General features: G+C 41.5%; 1 protein-coding gene across 1 annotated transcript; it reads left to right on the top strand.

Moving 5' to 3' along the window:
• Positions 1-10,987: 10,987 nt before the first annotated feature.
• Positions 10,988-23,884, top strand: LOC137258074 (orexin receptor type 2-like). The gene is made up of 2 exons (XM_067795627.1): positions 10,988-11,525; positions 21,110-23,884. The coding sequence occupies exon 2, from the start codon at positions 21,131-21,133 to the stop codon at positions 22,322-22,324; it is 1,194 nt and encodes a 397-aa protein (XP_067651728.1). The 5' UTR covers positions 10,988-11,525; positions 21,110-21,130; the 3' UTR covers positions 22,325-23,884.
• The last annotated feature ends 3,124 nt before the right edge of the window (positions 23,885-27,008 follow it).

Raw genomic sequence — 27,008 nt, 5'->3', positions numbered from 1 at the left:
TCATTCCGGTTTTGTCGGTTACTGTAACACAATTCACGGGTAATGAAGGTTTTGTCGGTTACTGTAACACTGTTCACGGGTAATGAAGGTTTGTCGGTTACTGTAACACAGTTCACAGGTAATGAAGGTTTTGTCGGTTACTGTAACACTGTTCACGGGTAATGAAGGTTTTGTCGGTTACTGTAACACTGTTCACGGGTAATGAAGGTTTTGTCGGTTCCTGTAACACAGTTCACGGGTAATGAAGGCTTTGTCGGTTACTGTAACACAGTTCACGGGTAATGAAGGTTTTGTCAGTTACTGTAACACAGTTCACGGGTAATGAAGGTTTTGTCGGTTACTGTAACACAGTTCACAGGTAATAAAGGCTTTGTCGGTTACTGTAACACTGTTCACGGGTAATGAAGGTTTTGTCGGTTACTGTAACACTGTTCACGGGTAATGAAGGTTTTGTCGGTCCCTGTAACACAGTTCACGGGTAATGAAGGTTTTGTCGGTTACTGTAACACAGTTCACGGGTAATGAAGGCTTTGTCGGTTACTGTAACACAGTTCACGGGTAATGAAGGCTTTGTCGGTTACTGTAACACAGTTCACGGGTAATGAAGGCTTTGTCGGTTACTGTAACACTGTTCACGGTTAATGAAGGTTTTGTCGGTTACTGTAACACTGTTCACAGGTAATGAAGGTTTTGTCGGTTCCTGTAACACAGTTCACGGGTAATGAAGGTTTTGTCGGTTACTGTAACACAGTTCATGGGTAACGAAGGCTTTGTCGGTTACTGTAACACAGTTCACGGGTAACGAAGGCTTTGTCGGTTACTGTAACACAGTTCATGGGTAATGAAGGTTTTGTCGGTTACTGTAACACAGTTCACGGGTAACGAAGGCTTTGTCGGTTACTGTAACACTGTTCACGGGTAATGAAGGTTTTGTCGGTTACTGTAACACTGTTCACGGGTAATGAAGGTTTGTCGGTTACTGTAACACAGTTCACGGGTAATGAAGGTTTTGTCGGTTACTGTAACACTGTTCACGGGTAATGAAGGTTTTGTCGGTTACTGTAACACAGTTCACTGGTAATGAAGGTTTTGTCGGTTACTGTAACACAGTTCACGGGTAATGAAGGTTTTGTCGGTTACTGTAACACTGTTCACGGGTAATGAAGGTTTTGTCGGTTACTGTAACACAGTTCACGGGTAATGAAGGTTTTGTCGGTTACTGTAACACAGTTCACGGGTAATGAAGGCTTTGTCGGTTACTGTAACACAGTTCACGGGTAATGAAGGCTTTGTCGGTTACTGTAACACTGTTCACGGTTAATGAAGGTTTTGTCGGTTACTGTAACACTGTTCACGGGTAATGAAGGTTTGTCGGTTACTGTAACACAGTTCACGGGTAATGAAGGTTTTGTCGGTTACTGTAACACAATTCACGGGTAATGAAGGTTTTGTCGGTTACTGTAACACAGTTCACGGGTAATGAAGGTTTTGTCGGTTACTGTAACACAGTTCACGGGTAATGAAGGTTTTGTCGGTTACTGTAACACAGTTCACGGGTAATGAAGGTTTTGTCGGTTACTGTAACACATTTCACGGGTAATGAAGGTTTTGTCGGTTACTGTAACACAGTTCACGGGTAATGAAGGTTTTGTCGGTTACTGTAACACAGTTCACGGGTAATGAAGGTTTGTTGGTTACTGTAACACTGTTCACAGGTAATGAAGGTTTTGTCGGTTACTGTAACACAGTTCACAGGTAATGAAGGTTTTGTCGGTTACTGTAACACAGTTCACGGGTAATGAAGGTTTTGTCAGTTACTGTAACACTGTTCACGGGTAATGAAGGTTTTGTCGGTTACTGTAACACAGTTCACGGGTAATGAAGGTTTTGTCGGTTACTGTAACACAGTTCACGGGTAATGAAGGTTTTGTCGGTTACTGTAACACAGTTCACGGGTAATGAAGGTTTTGTCGGTTACTGTAACACAGTTCACGGGTAATGAAGGTTTTGTCGGTTACTGTAACACTGTTCACGGGTAATGAAGGTTTTGTCGGTTACTGTAACACTGTTCACGGGTAATGAAGGTTTATTGGTTACTGTAACACTGTTCACAGGTAATGAAGGTTTTGTCGGTTACTGTAACACTGTTCACAGGTAATGAAGGTTTTGTCGGTTACTGTAACACAGTTCACGGGTAATGAAGGTTTTGTCGGTTACTGTAACACAGTTCACGGGTAATGAAGGTTTTGTCGGTTACTGTAACACAGTTCACGGGTAATGAAGGTTTTGTCGGTTACTGTAACACAGTTCACGGGTAATGAAGGTTTTGTCGGTTACTGTAACACAGTTCACAGGTAATGAAGGTTTTGTCGGTTACTGTAACACAGTTCACGGGTAATGAAGGTTTTGTCGGTTACTGTAACACTGTTCACGGGTAATGAAGGTTTTGTCGGTTCCTGTAACACAGTTCACGGGTAATGAAGGCTTTGTCGGTCACTGTAACACAGTTCACGGGTAATGAAGGTTTTGTCGGTTACTGTAACACAGTTCACGGGTAATGAAGGTTTTGTCGGTTACTGTAACACAGTTCACGGGTAATGAAGGTTTTGTCGGTTACTGTAACACAGTTCACTGGTAATGAAGGTTTTGTCGGTTACTGTAACACTGTTCACGGGTAATGAAGGTTTGTTGGTTACTGTAACACTGTTCACAGGTAATGAAGGTTTTGTCGGTTACTGTAACACAGTTCACAGGTAATGAAGGTTTTGTCGGTTACTGTAACACAGTTCACGGGTAATGAAGGTTTTGTCGGTTACTGTAACACAGTTCACGGGTAATGAAGGTTTTGTCGGTTACTGTAACAGAGTTCACGGGTAATGAAGGTTTTGTCGGTTACTGTAACACAGTTCACGGGTAATGAAGGTTTTGTCGGTTACTGTAACACTGTTCACGGGTAATGAAGGTTTTGTCAAATTTCAACCGTTGTATCAGTTTCCATTAACCTGACGTTTACTCTGAGAAATAGATAACATTTCAATCTGTTACCTACAAGATAAAAATTAAATCAAATAAAAATGGAGCCCAGGAAAAGATTTGGATAAAGCTGAGTCAATTTGGACTTTTACGAATTATTTCACAGTCTAAAGTTGGACCCTTTTATTCTGTTTTCTCCAGGGACTAAAACACTAGATTGTACTCTGTTGAAACTATGCCCCTAACACAGCGGAGATAAATTATCTCAACCAGTGTTAATCATGATCATGATTGTGGCATGTTGTTTATGAACAAATGTTTAGATAACTTAACATTTTAGTCTGTCTCACAGTCCAATCTATGATAGTCTTGCTTTCCCCTCTCCCTTGCTATCTCCCTTGCAACCCTAAAGCTCCCAAATGAAGCAGATTTACATTTCTTTAATCTCAGATCTCACTGGGGCATCTTTTCAATTTAAAACGAACTATGTGTTTCTACCATCAGACTACATTCACAGACTTAGCGTAACATGTCGTTGTTGTTCGCCAGTGTGTCAATCAGGTGTAACTGTAAATATTGGAGTTGATGAGTACCACGTTAAACTATTTGTGGCAACATGCTAGATACATGGCATCTGAATTTCGTTAAGCTTGTACTGTAGAAATGTACTTTGCGAATGAATAATGGTCCGTGTGTCACAGCCAGAAACACAAGCTCTTTCATCGTTGTCGTCATCAATCACACACGTCCCCTCTCCTAACGTTACAGATGGTGGCTGGTAGAAGTAACGCGAGAAGCTGTTGATCCGGGATTCAGGATACCTCCAGGAACCCTCCATTCCAGGACAGCTCAGTCCACTTGTACAGAATAACTCTTAAGTATGAAACACTGCAGTAGTAAGGGGAGCATCCGGAAACTGGGTTCACCGAAACCATGACAATTACCGATTCCAAGAATGGCACCGCTCTTTAATGATATAAGAATTAGCCCAATTTGCCGCAGGAAGAAAGCTGCGTATGTCTTCTTATCCCGAGGACATTTGTTTTCCCTGCAATCCATAGCCTCGTTTATCGGCGGGGCGACATATCGCGCCTCATGACCCCGTATCAAATATTCCCCGATATCTGATGGTTTATACAACAGATAGTTTTGTCGTTAAAAAACTCGTTTAAATTGCCGTTGAGTGAAATTCGTGCCCCGGGTCTCCCAAAGAAGGGGAATTTGTAAATCGTATGCCTAATCTCTCATCACTCAAATACTGCTCCTTTGGAATAATGGCCAAACTAGCGGGGATCTGAGAAATTGCACTGAAAAACTCTTGATGCTTGATAAAAGTTATGATGTTTCAGCAAACAAAATGGTTTCCCTAAAAGACAGATGATTATTTACACACGGAATTTAATGATTAAAGTATAGGGTTGCGTTGTCGAGTGTGTTCAAATCGTTCACGATTGCACTCTGCCACTTTGACGCTCTGTGGCCACTCGATCATTTTGACGGTTGATAGCATCAGAAAGTCTTTTTATTGTGTCTCATAATACATGTAAACATGAATACTGATATGGAGACGTGTATGATTTACATACCCAAATAACAGGATCATTATGTTGCCATTAGGTTTCAGCTTTATCTAACAACCGGCCATTCAACTCGACTCTGAGTCACCTTTCTCACCAAATGCTGAAATGTATATTTTCAACTTTATGTCATTCACAGGTTGTTCAAAAGATTTCCTTACTGCTTTTAAACGATCGTATGTCGAAATAACAACAAAATATTATCAGAACGAGTTTCAATTTTGGTTAATTTGGGATTTGTATTCATGTATTGAACAGAAGTCACGAATCTTTAGCTGAAGATAAAGCAATTCAGATGAAAACTAAACTCCATTTATATATTTCTTGTTTTCTTTTGAAATATTATTTTTATTACATCTGGTGGAGTTTTTCTCTTCCGCATGCTATGTAAACCTACTAAAAGGCGAGTGTATATACGTCACGGCAAGAACAAGTCCTTGTGTTTGTGTTAATTTCTAGTCATGTAAATATGAGGAGGGCATTTCAAACCTTACAAAATGGAGCTCAATGAAAGGTTCTCTTTTGGTTTGTTCCACATGTTCTGACACATTTGTTAGGTGAACAATTGACCTGCTTTTGCATGTGTTTGTGGTAAGTATCACCGATATGGAAACATACTTCCCCGAACTACCTCCGCTACTTAATATTCATGATAATAATAATTAATAATCACTAATAGTCATGTACATACATATAATACAGTCCGACTCAGACACTGGACTCTGCTTGCAGCAGTCTCAGAGGCCCTGCAGCACTTTCGTTTCCTGACTGCCCAGCCCTCCCTGCATGAAGCCCTGCATGAAGCCCTGCTTGAAGCAAGTGTATATTTCCTCAGGTGTAGGATCTCCTGTCTCACTTGGGCTCATTTTCAATTTAAATGGGATTACCTTTTATCGTGAAAATTAGATATATGAATTAGTCAAGCAGCAGGTGCGTTTTGTACGTTATGGAAAGGGCTTGGTGGCTTTTACTAAATTGTTAGAGTGAGTGAGTATGATTTTACGCCGCTTTTAGCAATATCACGGCGGGAGACACCAGAAATGGGCTTCACACATCGTACCCAAATCGGACATCGAACCCGGGGCTTCAGTGAGTCAAGCAAACCACTAGCGTACCCACCTGCCTCAAAATGTTAGATAAGGCAGAATAGACAACATGTTCTATCTGGCTATCTATAATACAGCATTTAAGAGGGTGAGTTTAGTTTTACGCCGCACTCAGCAATGTTCCAGCTATATGGCGGCGGTCTAAATAATCGAGACTAGACCAGACAATCCAGTGTTCAACAACATGAGCATCGATCTGCACAATTGGGAACCGATTATATGAGTCAACCAAGTCAGCGAGCCTGACCACCCGATCCCGTTAGTCGCCTCTTACGACAAGCATAGTCACCTTTTATGGAACGCAAGGGGTGCTGAAGTTCTATTCTACCCCGTACTTTCCCAGACATATAGCATTTAAGATACAGATAACCACTTAATACATAATTCTTTATAATTCGCCACGGCTGCTCCCGATGAAGTGGCAAGACTTGGCTTGATTGTTCTGAAGCATCGCTATTGTGAAATATAGAAGTAGTTATCTATAACATCTCTTGGCTTTTAATTCGGCGAGTTACAGAATAAGGAACTATATTGGCTCACAGCAGCACAGTGTTGAATATTTCACAGATGTTCTCGCTTTGATGTAGCTTAATAAATGAGATTCAGGATATCTGCTCTCCAAGACTCTTAATAGCTGGACAAGTGAATGTCCAGGTCACGGTCGTGACCTTTGTCAACACGTCGCGTGCTTCTGTGGACATTACGTCGTGTGAGAAAAAGAGTAAAGTGTTTGGATTCTCATCGGGTTGTGTGAGAAACGAGAGCCAGGGAAGTAGGGCACAGATGTAGTCACTAACCTCACCTAGCACAGTAACCCAAAAGCTTATTATTATTATATATAATTATAATTATTAATACTGAAATAAAGCATATTATTCCGTGTGATATGAAGTTATTGGGATTTGATTATAGGGACAAAATTGGTGAAATGGAGAAGTCAGCGCACTATGACATGCTTCAATGTCTGATATTTTTTAAAAAAAGAAATAAATTGTATTTGAATTGTCTCCACCACATTCATAATCATGGGGTGGTGGGGTAGCATACAGGGTAAAACATTCGTTCGTCATACTGAAGACCTGGGTTCGATTCCCCACATTTCTATTGTACCCTGACGCGAAATTGCTGGATTACTGCTAAAAGAGGCATAAAACCACACTCACTTAACAGTATTTGAAATACGTCATTTGATTTTATTTCATGGTGAACCCCGTGACCATCCGAGTGAGCGAGTTTAGTCCACGCCGTTTTGAGCAATATTCTAGCAATGTCACGCCTGGGGACACCGAAAGTATGTTTCACACATTGCACCCATGGGGGAATCGAACCCGGATCTTCGGAGTGACTAACGAATGGTTTAACAAGCCCACTGATAATGGATGTGGTGGTGACAGTTCCAGATTATAGTCAGGTCTGATTCGGATTGGAACCAGTAACTATACCTCCATTGCACGCCGTGGGGACGAAATTCTGCACGGTGAACTGAAGCGCTTTACACGACGACTGAGTAACAGTTAGGAGTATCAAGTATTGTGAGTTGTGACGGAGATAGGATCTGTTGTACAGGCCTCCCAGTAGGGGTACCTCCTGCACCCACACGGGGGCTCCCAAAAGTCAAACTACAGTAGATGCACGTCCAGTTGTAATCATATGTTGAACATCTTCTGTGAGATCACAGACAGGCGCGGTCGTGTGGTGCGCCTTGACCATACCACACTCGGCAACGGCGTCATCTTGGGGAGCATCTCTAGATCTAACTCCTGAACCTCGATAACTATACCCATAATATAAACCAACTCTCCGATATGAAGGTGAAAATATATCACTTCAACCGGATGATGTTTGTTTTAAAAAACGCATCCAACCCTCGGGCTGTTGCAATCTAGTCTTTTGTCAATGTAAACATATAAAGTTTCCTCAGAAGAAGAGCTGAGCAGGTTCTGCTAGAGGCTTTACAAAAATATAACTTTTTGCATTAAGCTTCGGTTACCGTTTCATCCGTTTCACACTAAGAAGAGCGTTTTTACGAAACCGCCGAACAAAGTACATCTAAGTTTTTCTGGAAATAATCACGTGATGAGAGAGTCACGCGTTCAGCTTGTACACGGGCAGGCTCGAAGGCATGAGGCTAATTCACATTTAAAGGCGACATGACGGAGATATTTTACCTTCTTTCCATTGTATGCAAAGTAAACCCCGTATTTGGCATGTCTTGGAATAAAAACTTGTATCAACAGAGGGAACAAAACCACATGTTATTGAGAAATGAGCGCGAAATATGCTGCTGTACTGATTGAATGAATGAGGGTCGTTTTACGCCGCTTACTTCTTATACATGGCTTTTCTGCCATCGCTGTTCAATACGTTTTCTATGTTGAATGCAAAATAATTGATAATAACAAATGTAAAATATGGATGAATTCTTACCTCCCCCACCACCAGGCCAACCCCCACACCTCCCCCTTCAGTTGGCACGCTGCCAAACTGCATGTGTTAGCAAGCCATACGTCAGTCAAGCTCCGAACAGCTGGGCACAGTTGACAGTGTTTGATATGAACGCAGCCATTGACGGGCCACGGGTAATTACCGTCGCTGTTTCCCGACGTCGTTGTTGACGACCAACGCAGACTGCACTCGCTGAGATACCGTCATTAGCAATTAAAGTCAGCTACGTTTGTAACGAACTCGAAAACACCATAAGCTTAGTTCGTCGTAACCACAGTTCGTCTGAAGCATTTTGTCGAAATTACACGGCAAGTGTCCTGGCAAATGTTGACGAAGCCCGTTATATTCATCAATTCTTTATGAACGTAGTTTGTAACGAACTCGAAAACACCATAAGGTTAGTTCGTCGTAACCACAGTTCGTCTGAAGCATTTTGTCGAAATTACACGGCAAGTGTCCTGGCAAATGTTGACGAAGCCCGTTATATTCATCAATTCTTTATGAACGTAGTTTGTAACGAACTCGAAAACACCATAAGGTTAGTTCGTCGTAACCACAGTTCGTCTGAAGCATTTTGTCGAAATTACACGGCAAGTGTCCTGGCAAATGTTGACGAAGCCCGTTATATTCATCAATTCTTTATAAACGTAGTTTAATGCCTAAGTATATTGTTATTTTCGACAGATGATTGGCATATCAAAGACAGTTCGACATCTCCAAAGTGTGCTTTCTAAGAGTTCTTCAGTCCGAAATTTCTTAGACTCATCAAGGCCAATTCTGTAAGTTCTAACTTCGGAATTACCATAGAATACAGTATGGGTTATTCATGTCTAAACTTTGCCGTCATCATCAGTGAGACTTCTGTAAGTACACAAGTTCGAAGTTCCCAGTCACAGTGAAGTAGTAGTTCTTCACAAGTTGTTACAGAACTATTCACACAGGATTCAGTTCTTGTAGCCTAAGCTCGTTATTTACAGTTACAGTATACCAGTATACTGGTGTAAAATTTCTCAATTTATCGATTTCACCCGTTACACGCATTATTATATAACTTATTTCTTTGAAAAGGCAAGGTGGAATCAAGTTCATGCATAAACATAACACACACCAGCCCATGGATATCCATTTAGGTGGTCTGAAGCAGCCCCTGCTCGTCTATCGAAACGACTAAAGGATCGGTTTGTGAGGCTCGTTGAATAATATTGGTTATATCTCTCCGCACCAAGAGTACCCACGATTCTACTATATTCCTGTGAAGACTTGACTTTGGCACAGGGTAGTCAACACTCTTGCCTCTGTAAGATGACTTGGATGATGCATGCCATCGCATGTCATCGTAGATCGACGTTCATGATATCAATCACTGGTTTGTCTGGTTTGTCGACCCAGTTATTTACAAAGAGCCATCATAAAGCTGGAATACCGCCGACTTCGGTGTTTAACAACAACTTAACAAACACTCACGCCAAACGCCAAGCATTCCAGCCTTCTCGACAAACATATGTTTACGACACTTGACCACCTAGGAAATACGACAGATACGATGGCAGGCAACAACTTCCCCTTACAATTGCCCCTGTTCCTGCTGACTACGGTTACAGCGGCCCTGCCGGCTACCAACCCCATACTGTATGACACACGCTATTCCCACGGTCTCGACCACGGCCACAATTCTATCAGAGGGGTCGCCTTATTACAAGTGCCTGCAGTGCTATTTTTCACAACTTATTTCCTGTATTGTTTCGCAAGTAACGTGTAAGCGTTAATTAAAGACGCTGGGGGTTATTTGTTAAGGGAGTTTTTTTCCAGTTTTCTACGTGAAATAATACTCACACGCTGACACTGGAGGTGCACTTCTTGCCGTGCAGCCACGTGCGTTCACGCGCTGTGTAACCGAATACATCCCGTGCATCTATTGCAGTCAGCTATTGTTAAAGATGTAATCTCAGTAATTCGAATTTATCTCAAAGTTGGATCTTGGTATAAGAAAAATATGCTTAAAATTACAGAAATCAGAAATCGAATAAATAAATATGGAATTTAAGAACACTGTAGGTACATGAACACAGTAGTTACAAAACAAAGAAATATAAATACATAAATAATGTACATAACAATTTTACAAATCATATGTGGTACAATCGCATGGAAACAATATGAGGTAACACACAAAATTCATTTGAAATTCATCTATGATTATGGCAAACCGACAATGAACAATAGAACGCATACGAGATTTGAACTGATGAACAAACCTGATTATGGCATGTACGACATAGTAGCGAATTGATGCACCTTAGTTCGGTCAAGCCTCAAAGGTCATGCATGCAATCTTTGACAAGTTCATGTGTTCAGTCTCAGAAAAGTTTATGTATACAATCTTTGACACATTCAAGTATACACTCATTAACAAACTTTGCATTTAATCTGAGATAAACCTAAGTATCCCGTCTCAGACAAACCCGTATGTTCAGTGTCAGACAAGTTCATGTACAACATCTTTGAAGAGCTCATGTATATGCATTCTTTGACACGCTTTGCATTCAGTGTCACACACATTCAAGTATACAGTATCTGAGTTCATACTAGCATATCTCTAGCATATAGTGTTTCTGACAAGTTCAAATATTCAGTCTCTCACATGTTCAGAAATGCACTGCCTGACAAATGTCTCGCGCATTCACGTGCATGCACCGTCTGTCTTGCACCTATTGGCCCCTGTTACGTCGACGTAGTAGCGTTTGAGTTACGTCACCACTTGAACGAATGGGCGTAGCTGTGCCCAAAACTTACACACACCACTACAGAAGTGTGACGCGATTTATAGATACTTGCTCCATTTCATTAGTGAGGTCAAAGCGGTTAAACTATCTCAAGGAATCTGATGAAATGCGACTGAAGACGTTGTGGTGTGCACGACCCTCGTCTATCTGGGAGTGCGTCATGCAAAGGGCAATTACACCAACTGAGCTGGGTCCGTCAATTGCAGCTCTTCAATTAACCGTAGGAAATGATTTGGCTTCCAACAACCGACCCCTAGCACTCCAAACTTTGTAAACTGATAGACAAGTTTAAAACACTTCATTTCAATTGATGCGTAGATAAGAGGGACTGCAGTGCGCATGTCAACGTAGAACCTCGCGTCGACTCATAACAGTGACGTGCTGGCAAGCACAGTCCATCCAGTGTAAACCCACCTCCTTTCCCAGCTCGAGGCTCACCAGTGGCATGCCGCGAAAAACTGTAATTAATGGACTCGCCCGTCAATGTTACAGTCGGGATCTATATATTGCCGAGTTCGACAGGCTTGAAACAGTCTTCCTTGACAACTTGATACACAAACACGGTCCAGCAGAGGGACATTACTCCGTCACTTTGTCAATTGTTGGATGTAAAACATCGGATCATTATTTTGAAATATCGGGTAAGTATTGAACTTTTTCGGTTTGCAGATTTTTTTATTTTGAGTATATTCTTTTTTTTACAGGATTATTTCTTTTATCCGCGGGACGTACGGCCGATTAATGTATTGAACGGAAGGCTACTTCATAAAAAATACTGGTTTTTTTCACAAGCAAATATATTTCCTTTTAAGTGTAATGTTCTGGTGTTTATCGTTCTGTTATGGACATTCAGTGATATTTCGGCAAATTAGTCTTAAGTAGCTGATTCTTAAAAAGTAATATGAGGCTTTTTTCAAGATTTAAGTTTAGCAGCAGGACCATATTCATTTTCCGATGTTTCATTAAAGCAAATAAATGCTTAAAATTGCATAACATCTTTATAGAAAAAAGCACTTAAATTTTATCTTTTAATTAAATCAGTAAACATACAGTTTCAGAGTCGCTGTTACTTTAAGTCATAAACATGCACATTTCAGTATTATTTCCGAGCATTAAATATGCTTGAAAGAAGTCCATCTTTTATTACGACAAAACGATAAAGTTGAAAGAAAATAAGATTTATGCCCGTAATTTCCACAAGCCTGAGTAGAGCATCTGTTAGTCACTTCTCACTTCAGCTTTCTTTTGTTTTTCCATATTTTCCTTTGCATAAAGAAAATGCCTTGAGGCATGAAGGGACGAATGATAATCTCAGCTATGTTATCATATTGCGATCTCTTACCCCAACATGTGGGCGCGAGCAGTATCAAGCGATCATGTAATCACTGTCATCGTCATCAACGCCATCTGTTGGCGGACGCTGGTCGGTGTTGAAACAAAAAAGCCACTACCACGCGCAAAATGGTTTAAGTTATGATCAATATTAACAGTGTGGAAACGTGCCGTTAGTTCTGTGCAGCTACATATGGAAACGATGCAAGTCAGAGGTCGGTGTTATTCGATAGAGTGTGAATGAATAGTGCGAGCCGCCCTGTCGACGTTCGGCAGCATGAATGAAAAGGCGTATCGTATCACTGTATCCCATGAACGTGGTGAAGAGATCAAGTGTGGTATATCATCTGCCAACTGCCAGGTGATAAAGCAATTGATTTTATTTTTGCTAACCAGAGCGGTTCGACATGTCTGTTGAAAAATATTGCGACAACCGCAACGTTACGCATTAATACGTGAATTCCCTCAACTGCACACGTCACTTAATGACGCGTTTTTCAATACTGGCGCTGGGAAAAGGTACAGCTTAAGATAAAGCTTGAAGTCTGTACTATCATTTATAAGTGTAATATTACACGATGATAATCAGCGTCCCAACTCGGCGTATCATACTTGTTTAATCCTTAAATAAGTCTTAAGTATTTATTCATAGTCAAGGCGGTTTAGATTCGACGTTAATTCAAAGGAAGTTTCAAATACCGGTAATGTTTTCCATGGGTATTCAGAAGAAAGTCGGTTATTTTAAAAACTTGGGCTTTTTTTTACAGAGTTTGCATCATTTATTTTCAGAAGTCTCCCTTTTCCATCGAATGTTATACCGGTTTTTGTTCTAAACATTTATTCGAAGACAGTATACGTATTTGCTTCAATGCAACCCGCGTTTAATCATCAGTGAAATAAAAAGTGCAAGTTACTGAATGAGCATGTGGGTAGTGATGTACCCCTGTGGTTAAAGCATTCGCTCGTCACGCCGAAAGTCTGGGTTCGATTCCTCACATGGGTAAAATATGTGACCTCGCCGTGATATTGCTGGAATATTGCTATAAGCGGCGTAAAACATACTCACTCACTCATCATCGCATGGCGTTATCTGAATGGATTTGCACCACTGGCGAGAAATGGTTTGACTCATATTAAGTTTGTGTAATCTTATCACGCGTGACAAACCAAAATTATTTTTAGGTTAATTAAACCCCAGGTAACCCGAGCCTGCAGCCACGTGAATGAAGACCCGTGATGCCGATGCACCGGTGTACAATCTGTAGCAACATCGTTAACTCAGGCAGATTATAAAACTATTTTTGAACTTGAAACACATGTAAGGTAAGGGGGGACTCACAGTTCCAAAACCTCTTCAGTTACATGCCTACTTGAAACATGATCAATTCTGGTTTAGTTGTGTCGTTAATGCCTTCATTACGTCTTGGTTTTTGTCGGATATCGACAGCGTTGTTCAGACGTTCATGCCATCTCTTTGTGTGCTCACAGCTCAAATGTCCAGATAACTCAACATGAATTTTAATTCCCCTTTTAGTCGATTTGGTGGACTTTTCAAAACAATAACAACGGGAATAATGTTTAAGTAAGACCAAATATGGCAAAGATGGATCGGATAAACTATGACTGATATCATGAGCACACGTCCATTCCTTTGTTGACGCCTAATCAACCACATCTCCGGGCACTGTTCTAAAGATGTCCCCACTACATACAACCAGTGGGGTGAGCTGTTGTCCTGTTGTTAGTCTGTCTCACAGCCCTAAAGCAACATTATTTCCATACCGCCTTGCCCTCCCTGCAATGCTATAACCCTGAGGCAAGTCTAGATTCCCAAATTGACTGGGGCTCCTTTTAAATTTAGCGAGTTTGGGTGAGTTTAGTTTTACACCGCACTCAGCAATATTCCAGTTATATGGCTGCGGCCTGTAAATAATCGAGTCTGGGCCAAACAATCCAGTGACCAACAACATAAGCATCAATCTGTGCAATTAGGAGCCGATGACATGAGTCAACCATGTCAGCGAGCCTGATCACCCGATCCCGTTAGTCGCCTCTTACGACAAGCATAGTCGCCTTTTATGGCAAGCATGGGTTGCTGAAGGCCTATTCTACCCCGGGACCTCCACGGGTTCCGTATAAATTTAGACGGAGTTATTTATTACTATCAAAATTGTAAGTATTCAGAGAGTAAGCGTTAGTTAGCGTTGTGAGTAAGCCGGTGACAGAGCTGTGCTGCAGCCTTGCTCCAGAAACCCCAGTTTCGGTCACATATACTTTATTGCCCCTCCAACGTCAGACAGTGTACTTTAACAGTACAAACGTCTAGGCATTGTTATATCTGCCAGTCAGAATAACAACATAATGCCATGTTCTCTGCGGTTTTTTTTATATATCTCAGTCAGGGATCGAACCACCGACTTCCACAAGTCATACATGACTCCACTGCCCTATAGGGCGGTGTTGTACACACAGAGTATGGTAGTCTGCCTCACACTTCCAGAAAACCACATTATTTCCCCTACTGCTTAGCTCTCCCTGTAGTGTCAAAGCTCCACAATTTCTATCTGATTGGGCTCCCTTTCCATTCAAATGTGTTTATTTGTTACTACTATCCAAATGATATATAGACAGAGGCTAAGGGTTAGTAAGACTAAGAGTCAGGGTATGTGGATATTAGAAAAATAATCACATGTCGGTCCAACAATTACCGCTTTATTTGCTGTATTGACAACTGCTGTTCCAGATTTTAAGATAAGAAATGACAAACGATGTTTAAGATTTCAAGATAAAAACATCCCCAAAGCCAGAAAATATGTTTCCTATCAGCTTGTGTCTCGTTCCTGTACAAAAGGAAACGTTCCGAATAAATAAACAAATAAAAACGACGACAGGTTTTACAGTATGCAGTCAGAGAGTATCTTTCAGAATATCGTTATCTTTTAATGGCTTTTCTGTGTTAACAAATCTCACCGAACTGTTTACAAGTTAAGCAATACATTCGAGTACGACATAGCCTTAGACATAAACATTTAATTCATCGTTTCCTGAGTTCATAACGGGTAAGGGAGCCGTGGCCGCCAGAGACGTTGTTCGGCGTGTCCGTGTTTACGGGGTCATGCGTAACCTCGATTACGATCGGATACAGCCGTTTCCGGTGGATTGTGACCGATATGTGAAGAATTCTGTCGTGACATTAGGTTGAAGATGTCACGTGATGTTCCACAGCACACAATGAGCGGAGCGATGCATGTTAAGATATCCGGCCGAAACGTTTCCCGTGACCTTTAGATATATCTTGAAGGTTGAAAGTTGAACCACGAGTTTGAGCTCAAGCTTAGCTGTCTCTCAGATTATTCAATTAAGCGCCTGCACCAAATGAACGCATCAAAATAACTTGAAAGTATACGTCATTGCAGTTGGCGAGTACACGAATTAAACGTTTGTAATAAATTAATTGAGTCTCGAGTGAGTCAGGTATTCGAGTGAGTTTGGTATTCGAGTGAGTCTGGTATTCGAGTGAGTCTGGTATTCGAGTGAGTTTGGTATTCGAGTCAGTCTGGTATTCGAGTCAGTCTGGTATTCGAGTCAGTCAGGTATTCGAGTCAGTCTGGTATTCGAGTGAGTTTGGCATTCGAGTGAGTCAGGTATTCGAGTGAGTCTGGTATTCGAGTGAGTTTGGTATTCGAGTGAGTCAGGTATTCGAGTGAGTTTGGTATTCGAGTGAGTCTGGTATTCGAGTGAGTCTGGTATTCGAGTGAGTTTGGTATTCGAGTGAGTCAGGTATTCGAGTGAGTTTGGTATTCGAGTGAGTCTGGTATTCGAGTCAGTCTGGTATTCGAGTGAGTTTGGTATTCGAGTCAGTCTGGTATTCGAGTGAGTCTGGTATTCGAGTGAGTCTGGTATTCGAGTGAGTCTGGTATTCGAGTGAGTCTGGTATTCGAGTGAGTCTGGTTTTACGCCGCCTTCAGCAGTAATGTCACAAGTGAATTAGGCTTCACACAACTCGCAACTGTAAAATCATGTTGGAAATGGAGAGGTCTGGCATTGAAGTGACATCTTCAGTTTACATTTTTGTATAAAGCACGGGTTGGGTATCTCATTTATGCTAGTTTGTGCTCATCCATATTTTAGCAATATCGTGCCTGAGGTACGAAATATTATCGTATGGACTGTGAAGGAGAATATCAAACGACAACATGCCTACAATTCTTTAGGTTGTCAAGATTTCTTGCGTCTTTAAAGGTGGGCATCTGAGATTCTACAATGAATTAAAAAAGAACTTTGAAAACCAGTTTTGCATTCTTCTATTTAGAGCTTATATTTTGGTAACTCTGTTAGCAAGTGAACTTCTCAAGATTGATGGTTTATAAAACGAAAACACAGCGCTAAACATGCGATGATACCACTGTATCATGTTCTTAGTCCGAGTTAACAATGGACAATAGTTAATACACGTATTTAGCTGGAAAATGTTACCTTGTGACCTGAAAAGGCTGCAAAGGTATGATACAACTACATGTAAATGTTAAATCAATGCAAAGGGGGCTTTTACTAGGGGAAAGGATGCAAAGCCCAGGAACCAGATTTTTACACTCAGTAAAAGTCCTTCAAACAGTTTTATGTTTTCAGTTGTTCAACATGCATGTGATCTTGCACACGTGAGATTTTATAACTTTATGATTATATCTACGTTTGTACCTCTGTCCCCCATGGATCCTCATGTACAATAAGCTTCTTCTAATGTATAAAGTGTATGAGGTTAGCTATTAATGATGACCCAAACGAGATCGCAACTGTGAAATCTCAGTTTCAGGGAAGTGAAGACTAACAACTTGTCTCTGAAATGTACATGTTACACAGAAAAGAAATTCATAGTGAAAAAAAAACAATAAATAAACAGCAAGCCCTGAGACTTTCTTCATTTTCAGGAGCTGTGGAAATCTAGACTCGCCACATTTTCTAGACTTGTGTAGGCTTTCTTGTTTCAGGGTCTGTATGACTGACATACAGTTTTTGACAACAAAGTCTAAAACAAGGAGGAACAGACGGATTCTACTTTTTAATTTCCAGTTGTAAGATTGTTTATGTTAAAAAAGGGTCTAATATATAAACGTCTCTCTTTCAAAACAGTTTTTCGATAGAGCGATTCAAAATGGTCCTTGAATTTTCAAGTGGGTTTCAACCATTCCGCCATTTCAACTATTTCCCGAGAGGTTATTGTATATATTCATAACACGCGAACAAACAGACAGTGGACCGGAGCGGTCCGCCACTTGTACAAATCATGCGTAGGAAATGATCACTCAATGATACTGCTACCGCTGGTGTCGGCAGCGCCCATGTCAAAACTAATAACATGATATCTTAATGTAATCAGTCAAAATATCCGTTGCAACGCGATCCTGGGTTTTGCCTCCACCAACAGCGACTTGAGTATGTCAGATATTTACGTTGGAGCCAGCGCTGTGGGTGATACGAGCTGGGATATCATCCCCCGGGCCTTGGTAGTATCACGCTGGGGGGACGACAGTTGCGGGGAGTGGAGGGCGGGGACGACATGTATTCAGCATGACATGTTGGCTGAACCATGACCGGGGAATTTATGTAGTTTATTAAACAAAACAAATCCAGATTAAGAGCTGAGAACATGTTTTGGTAGAATGAGAGAGGAATACAACTTACAACCTATAGCTCTTCGGGCAGACTCCTCGCACGTGAATATTCCTGCAACAAGGAGGCGAGATATGATGAGTTGGCGTACTGATATCAGCGCCTTTACCCATACAAACTGATACAAGCAGACGACAAGTAGTAGTACGCAGACGTCAGGCCGTTTGCAGTGTACAGAGAAGAACAAACACCAAGTGTATCAAGATTCTTGTCGTTGCAGGCTTCTATTATCAGCACGAGACTTGTGAGTTTAAGAAGAGCAGATCTCCCCATCGGCTTACACACTGTCGTCTGTGTGAGGCATTAAGTGCTGACTGTACATTTAATACATTCTTATCGTCTCTCGCAAACTAAAGCTCGTGAGATTTCATTAAAACCCATGATAGGATGAAAAAACGTATTTTGAAATATTCCCTGGGGGAATTTGCGTCTACACCCTTATCTCAATTTCTATTTTTGAAAGAGCAAGACACTGTAATGACAAATCTGTCTGTATATTTATCTTGTAGTTGATCTAAATGATCTGTCAGTGAACGATGACTCAAGGTACGCGATCACACATGAAACCACAAGACCTCAAATAGTTGCCTCTATAAACAATTACCGGGGGAAATGCAGCGATACCATGGAAACAGAGAATATTTTTCAAAGCTTCACACTAGGAATCGCACTCTGTCCACTACACCCTTGGACGCGCACCGACCAGGCAGCAATGAGGAAAATTCACCCAATCAAAGTTATCAGTCATTTTTTGTCATTTCCAATTATCATATTCTGAAATAATTCAAATGAAAGGTACGATATTAAAACCTACAAGATATTAAATCCGTGAAAGCCGACCTCGGTGCCGCAAATGTCTAGAAGGTCATCTCTGTCTAATATCGTTGATTCAGACAATACAATAGACTGTATACTAATTTAGGCAGCTTTATTAACATCAGGGAATCATGTCTTGAGGGGTATATGTATCCCTGAAGACCATGTGATATCATTTCAAGGGTAAACGGAGGCTGCTTAACGGTAACCAAGTCGCCATTGTCCAGCCTCCGTCTGTCCGGGAGACGAGGTTTGGAATGTTGGTAGCTTCAGCAGTTCAAGCGAGCCGGACATTTTGTCCACTAACACTTTATGATTATATCAATACACACATAATCAGTTACCCCTTTTATAAAGGAACATTGCCTTATGTTACGCATGGACCAAAAAAAGATGTGAAGTACACTTGCGACTGCTGTACGCCAGGTAACAGAGCTGCCGTGAGTGTTTCCACCATAAACTACTCGTTTGACATTAGATGCAGATGTTTGCCGAATGAGATAATACAAAATCCACATTCAAAGTCAAATGCCCAAATGTGTGTGTGTGTGTGTGTGTGTGTGTGAGAGAGAGAGAGAGAGAGAGAGAGAGAGAGAGAGAGAGAGAGGAAGCCAAAATATAACGAGTTTTCTTGCTAATCATTCTATTGTGTTCATTGTACTTTACAAGAACGCAATTAAATAACAGAAAAACAGAAACTGTTACATCCCAACACTGACAAAGTGGAAGACACAGGCTGCTCTCAGCATAAACCCTTTGTTTTTACAGACTGTTTTCAATTACCGCGAAGTGAGGATCTGTTTTGAAACACTTTGCCGGTGATAAGAATTTCTACTTGCTGTGTTGTTGACCTCTAATATGTTTTGCTAACTTTACCCTGCCATTTTAGTTTCATCTTTCTGAGTGTACAAGACATCTTGGACCCCTGATCCATGTAATTTGAAAACAACCCTAGAGGTTGGAACAATACCGCGAACATACTCCCGAGATCGGAAACCAGGACTTTGTTTTAACTATACAATAAAACGTAATCTTAAACAAGCAAATAAACATTGTCAGGGACAAGGCTCCGGGACACTCTGAGAAAATAACAGTTGTGTATTAACTAGCGACTTGTGGAAAATGGATGTCGATAAAAACATTCAAGTGGCACTTAAGATGTCATGCTTGTACCAGACACCGCTTGAGTCTCCGAAACGATAGAGCAGAAACAAAGATATAGTGACAGATGGTGGTAGGTGCTGTAGCTGACATTTAAACGTTTTTTCAGGTTCACAGGTTTTCTAAATAACAAGTACCCAGGGGGCTCTGCAACACTTTCTGCTGAGCCTGACTAGTGACGGTTGGGACCCTGTGCCTGTAAAAGTCATCAATTCGTCCTGGGTCGTCGCTCCTTCACAGATATATGGGGGGTCTGTTTTGCGCCATGGAATAGAGATAGGGTATTTTACACGCGTGGCAAGTGAAGGGTAACACGTAGTGAGATTGCGGGAAAAAAAACCCATTAAAACGTTTTTGTGATAATTCGTTTTAAAGAAATCATATATACCCACTATGGAAGTGTTTACATGTAGCATAAAATACTGGCAGTATATCGCTTTACTTTTTAACCCCATGTACTGTTATATGTTTTACATATTGGCTTTTTTGCCTTCTTGCTTGTCGTTCACATCCTTTAGCACAATCCAAGCAAAGTTTTAGCTCCCAAGTTTAGATACTAGTATATGGTAAATCTGATGTTTTGGACAGAGGTCAAGATTCTCTTCAATGTCGAACACCATTCCTAATTTACACTGGTTCATAATGGCGATAACGATAATTATGTTTTTAAATTCTTCCGGCGGGATGACAGAAAAGAATGTATTACAATCAACTTTTCTTTTGGACTAAATTCTTCGTTCAGTAACGAGCATGGTTACCTTGTATACAGCCATTGTCGTTGCTACTGATTATTGCAGGAATCCCCCGCGGTGATATTGCTGGTGTCGCCCGCCTTGATATAGCTGGAATATTGCTAAAATTGGAGTAAAACTAAAAGTCACTCACTCACTCAGTCACTCAGACCAAACTATTCGTCTTTCTCCACTATCATCTTCGACCTCATCAGCATCACCATTCTCATTGAACATCATATGTGATATTACACTAGAACCCTTAAAGATTCGGGTTAGAGTTGCTTGTTGTAAGAGGCGACTTACAGGTCGCGGTGGTCAGGCTCGCTGAATGAGTTGACACATGTCGTCGTGTCCCAGATCTGTAGATTGATGCTCATGCTGTTGATCCTGTGATTGTTTGGTCCAGACTCGATTATTTCTAGTTCGCCGCCATATAGCTGGAATATTGCTGAGTGTGACGTAAAACTAAACTCACTCACTATTATACTGAACGTTTTTTTTTGTCATTTCAGAATCTCCAGCAGTCCTCTAAAATGGCTAACCTGGTAGCTCGAGAAGAGATCGCTCACCTCATCATACGGAACGACTCCAGTGAGATCCTGCAACGTCTCAACGACGCCAAGGCATTCCTCTACATCCCAGTCATTGTCTTCCTCATCATTCTGGTCGTTGTGGGAACGTTGGGCAACATCCTCGTGTGTTGCGTATACTGGAGCAAGCCGTACAAGGCGTCGTCACACTACTTCATTCTCTCCCTCGCCATCCTCGACCTCTTCAGCTGCGTCATCGGCATCCCCACCGAGATCGCCGACCTCAGATACCCGTACATGTTCTACGCCCCTGCAGCGTGTAAACTCCTCCGATTTGTCCATTCCTCAACCATCATTGCCTCATCGTGCATCCTTATCGAGGTGGCCTTTGACAGATATTTCCGGATCTGTAAACTCGGCCGGCAGTATAGTGTCCAGAAGGCGAAGATGCTGTGCATTTTGGCCATTTCACTTGGTATTCTCACTTCATGGCCCTCATGTCTTCTGTTTGGACGGGAGACCATCCATCTCGGGATTCCTGGTGTTGAAGGCATTGACTGTTCCACGGCTGACTGGGCTAAAGGAACCATCTACCCGACCCTCTACTACGGCTTCCTATTCACCCTCTTCTTCATCACCGTCACCTTCTTCGTCGTGCTGTACAGTCGCATTGGCATTGTCATCTGGCGAAGGAAAAAGACCACCATCGGTGCCAAGATCGCCGTATCCAAGTCGGGCATCAACAGCCAAGTCTCCGATCCCACGTCGACCGAGGTGTCGTCAGAAGTTGACGAGCACGGAACCCACAAGGACCAACACACAAAGGAAGCTGTGCCAGCACTGGGAAAAGACACGCTGAAGCAGCGCCAGAAGATGAGGGTCGGCAAGACCACTACAGTTCTGTTCGCTGTAACCTTGGCCTACATCCTCAGCTTCCTCCCGTTCCTCATCGTCATGGTTCTCAGAAGCATCATCAAAGACTTCGAGGGTAGGTTGTCCCCCACTGGAGAGGTAGCGTACAAGTTCTGTGTGAAATCCTTCTTCATTAACAATGCTATTAACCCGGTCATCTACAGCTTCCTGAACGCTAGTTTCCGGCGGGACGCTAAGCATCTCCTGAGGAAGGTGGTCAGAGTCTGTTGCTGCTGTAGGTGCTGTAGAACGGAAGACAGTTGGGAGCACTCAGATGCTGTTTAAGACAGGACTCGTCTGTTATTTATTGATAGCAGAGGTGATATGAAATAGAAAGGATGACTTTCTGTGCAAGCATAGAGAACAGTTGGGATGATCAACATTTAACGGTGGGCATTCAGCCTTTCACCCCTACCTCATCAACACGGTCATCTTGGGGTCAGTCGCACCAGCAGCATCCACAGTGCTGATCAATATCTAGCGTGACAACACAGATCAACAGTGATCGATATTATCTAGGAATATCCCACAGAGGACGTTTGAGAGTCTTACCCCAGAATGTAGACATGGACACTTAATGTGCAATATCTGTACATAGATGTAAATAGACATGGGTGTGATAGAGCATATAGTGGTGTGCATGTGTTTTTGAATACTGTGTGAGGACTTTGTGCTTTACTGACTGTTTACCTATACACCTGGTTACCGGGTTTCCTTTTGTGCTTCTATGCCTGTAAGTAAGGCTTTCTCTAAACCAGGTTTTCGGACCTAAATTTTCCTATAAAAATCGAAAATAACATAATTCCTTCGAATACGTTACAACACTAAGGTCCTAAACTAAAGTTGCAAAACGTTTGGTGGCAGACACGTGCCAGACATTTACACATTTGGCACGCGAGAGGCCAAAATGATGTCCTGTTCGTTCACCTTTTATACAAATGGTTCCTTGCGATATTAATAACCAGTTGCAATGGTGAAAAGAAAAGTACATCTTTGAGAAGTCTATGTAATATCTATGAAAATTTTAAGAGGCCACCTTACGTTTAAAGTTCTTCATGAACACAAGGATTACTACTTCAGGATTAACATATTGATTAACATTTTGTTATATACTTTTTCTTAATTTGTGCCCGATAATGTTTTAGAGATTATTAACTTCGGTACATCCGTCAACCAGGGGTAAGGAAGAAAGCCTTCCGTGAAGCGACGAGTGGTGTTTCCTTTGCTATTCCCTTAACTGCATGTACACAACACCATCATGAACATCATATAATTCCCGAATCACAACATCATGAAATCATTTCACATCATCACAATCATTATCATGTGACTATATCGCATCCGATCTGGACGATGAGGTAGGGCAGCGGAAAAAGCATTCACCCGTTAGGGTTCGATTTCACACATGTGTGAGGTACATTCATTGTGTCCTTCTTCGTTAATATTGTGGAACATTGCAAAACAATAGCGTTAACAATCATTTTAAGAACTAATTGTCTAACATCGTGGTATCACCATTCCTTTGGGGACCAATCACCTATGCCGCTTGTTTTGCAATTCACATGACGTCAAACATCACTTATTAGACCTCAAGATTTCAGAGGTCACTTTTTGGACCAATCACATAACGCTCTCGTGACCATATTGAGTAATCACATCAGCCTGTAAGACGTGACCGCAACACCTTCACTGCATGGATCAGTCATCTACATGTGACAGTTACTTCTGTCTTATTCCAACACGATGCATTTCCAGTAATAACGAATTATATGTCGAAATGTGTGCCTTTGTTTTATCGAGGTATGGATGTTGTGGGGACATGCATGATTAAAACCAATGAGTTTATGTATCTTGTTTGTTTGTCTGTAAAATGGGAGAACCTTTGACTAAGACACGTATGTGTGTTGTGGAAGTAAGGCAAGAAAGAACACTGGCACAGTCAATGCTAGCGTGTCGAAGTTTGGAGTTTCTTTGTTGAAGTCATGCAGAGTGAACTGGAATAGTGAATCACAGTTATGTCGAACAAGATCGGTTTATCGAGAAATGAAATTAGTGTTTGCTGATTAACGAGGCATTCAGCAATGTGTCTTCTACAGGGCACCTGCATCTACATCGACTATGACAAGGGTCGGGTACTCCAGGCAGCTTGTGTCAGTGGTCACCGACCCACTTAGGTCACGTTATTGACCACCGGCATTACTGACCATACTAGTTGACCTGGTTTGGTGATGGGTTCTGCCGGTGCTGCCACTCAGTGTTATACACAATGCTGTATACTTAGAGGTGGTGAGATAGCCCAGTGGTTAAATCGTTGGCTCGTCAACCGGGATCGGTTTTCCATATGAGTACAATGTGAAGCCCATTTCCTCTTTGCCGTGCCGTTTTGCAATGCTGGAATATTACAAAAAGCGGCATAATATTCAGTCCCCGTAAATTCATTATGTTAACACCAGCAAGTACCCAGTCTCCACAAAAACAAATTCCTTCAGGTCAAAATAGCGATGACAGTTATTTGAATTTTATTTCTAGACACCAGGTGTTAAAGGGTCACCACAACCGATGAGTCACAGTTTGATGAGAAGCTGTAACCCCTTTCTAAGGAAATTAAAACATTATTCACGTAAGACTCTGTTAATATCGTTGCAGGCATAAGTTCTCATTAAAAATTCATTTGGTGTAACTTTAAAAATGCCAAAATAAAAATAGCCTGCATGTTAATTACTGTGCTAGTTTTCAACTGACGCCCTCATTATGTTGGAGAGCTGTTCATGGTTGACCCAGAGTGATTGTGGAGTGACTGCCACGAAGCCAGTACTTTTGTATATCATCATGAATAGGTCACTGATGTGTCGCCTCAAGGAAATACTTGAAGGCACAAATAAACGTGCTCTGTAACCAATTATACACACAAGCCAATGCATAATGACCCGAGTCATGACATTTGGATCTGTGGAGGTTCTCTGGGTCGGCAAGTACCGCAGCACGGGACATTGGTCACATAGAAGGGGCACGAGGCTTGTATAGCTAAACTAAGCCAGATGGCTATCGCAGCGATATCAGTTCAAACATCGCTACACGGGAGGTATATATTAAATACGAATCATGTTTCGTTGAACAAAGAAAGTGTAAATATCTGTACAGTGACAGTTTCTTGGAAGCTCTTGCGAAGTGGGTGGGTCGGTAAACAGAACCAGTGATATGACGCTTTTGAAGAGAATAACCGCTTGTGGGTGTTTTGCTTCTACAAGGTGATTTTCAGATAGGTAGTTTATGAAAAGGAAGATGGCGTCCTGATGGGAACACCGAATGTAAACAGTTACAGTCGTACGATAGTGATGTCGTGGAAACAACTTAACGGTTCTTGGTGATCCTTATCCGTGGAACAATATTATGACAAATGGAATTTACATAAAACTTCCCGCAACCCGGAAGGGTACTCACGGCAAGTCGGTGACGATAGGTCTACTTCTATACTCTTTCGCACACATCAGATATTCTTGAAAGTCACATATAGGGAATTTGTACAGGTTTCACCAAGAGATCCCATGACGTTGCTTCTGTAAGACTGCCCCTCTATACGCCATGGTCCATACAAACCATCCAGAGCATCGGTCCACTAATATTCTGATTCGGATGTTGTGTCCCAATGTCAAAAATATAAACCCTCGCGATATGTTAGGCCAAAATGGTGTTAACAAGACACAGGGGACGTTTTAAAGATAATGTATGTTCAGAATTAATGAGCGTTATGTTTTGAAGCGCCGTTTGAAAAAAATGACCTGTACAATATGAGATACGACAACTTATAACATTGATTTGGGGATGGGTGTTACTATAGGTGAATGACACCTTTAGTGGCTCTTGATAGCTTGGATATAGAAAAGAATTCCAGTAAACAGGTATATTAAGCAACCCCAAAATGTTCCCTTCAGCTCGTTTGTGATAGAACACATATGCTGATCTAAACAAGCAAAGTCAAACTCAACGATTTGTTGTAGAGATCACGACCCAGGGGTTAAAGGTCAAAGCGCAATACAAACTGTTTCACGTATGAAAAAAACCTTCGTGCCCACTTCACTAAGCTGAGAGTGAGTGATCGCAGACCAAACCATGAGCTGGGCAGAAGAACTAGACCACCGATACATTTGGAGGACTCAGTCCTTGAAGAACACTACTTAATGTCTTGTGGTAAATATTTCTGGAACGTTTGTAAATATAGATAGCATATATATGCTGGCTGTGTCTTGTGTCTGTGTTAAGACCAAACTACAACACAAACTGTTACATATGCGTAATATTAACACAAATTCTTATGACACAATAATTTAGCACAAGAAATATTTATTTAGCTTTCAGTCTGGAATGTACGGAGGCCATGGTGGGTTATGAAACGAGAAACCTCGCATTCGTTTGCTAACTTTTACAGTAATGCAACTTAAATGAACTTTGAATGTCAGCAAAGAACGTCCCAATTCTTAATTTTTACTCTGTGTATTTTCTGACTTAACTCTCAATCTGATTTCTGTTGTCAGCTTTATTGTCACGTTTGTTACCAAGTAGACAAGCACCATCATTGTTTTAAACTAAAACAGAACTAATCCCAAATTGCAAAATGAGACAGATGAGACAGGCTACCTTCCACACTTCAGTGAGATTCTAAAAGAATCTCAGGGTTTGTTACGGACAGATTTGAGGTACCACACAATTCAATGTGACGGGAAGTTCTTTCTAAAGGGTGGTGGAATATATATGAAGACAGTTATTGGAACATGACCTTGACACCGAGACGTTCTTTGTACAAAGAGAAATCATCCCCTCCTGCTCTACAGTAGGCCAATACATAGTCTCACAGTCCCTGGATCCACGTTTCCCCACTGCCCAGCACTCTCTGTAGTGCAAAAGCCCTCAATATAACAAGTCTAGATTTCTCAAGGTTCTGAATATTTTCTCTCCCTGGGTCTCCTTTTCA

This window comes from Haliotis asinina, chromosome 12 (genome assembly GCF_037392515.1).
Source record: "Haliotis asinina isolate JCU_RB_2024 chromosome 12, JCU_Hal_asi_v2, whole genome shotgun sequence".
Classification (NCBI taxonomy): domain Eukaryota; kingdom Metazoa; phylum Mollusca; class Gastropoda; order Lepetellida; family Haliotidae; genus Haliotis; species Haliotis asinina.
The sequence above is the reverse complement of the archived record's forward strand: the minus strand, read 5'-3'. Positions and strand labels throughout refer to the sequence as shown.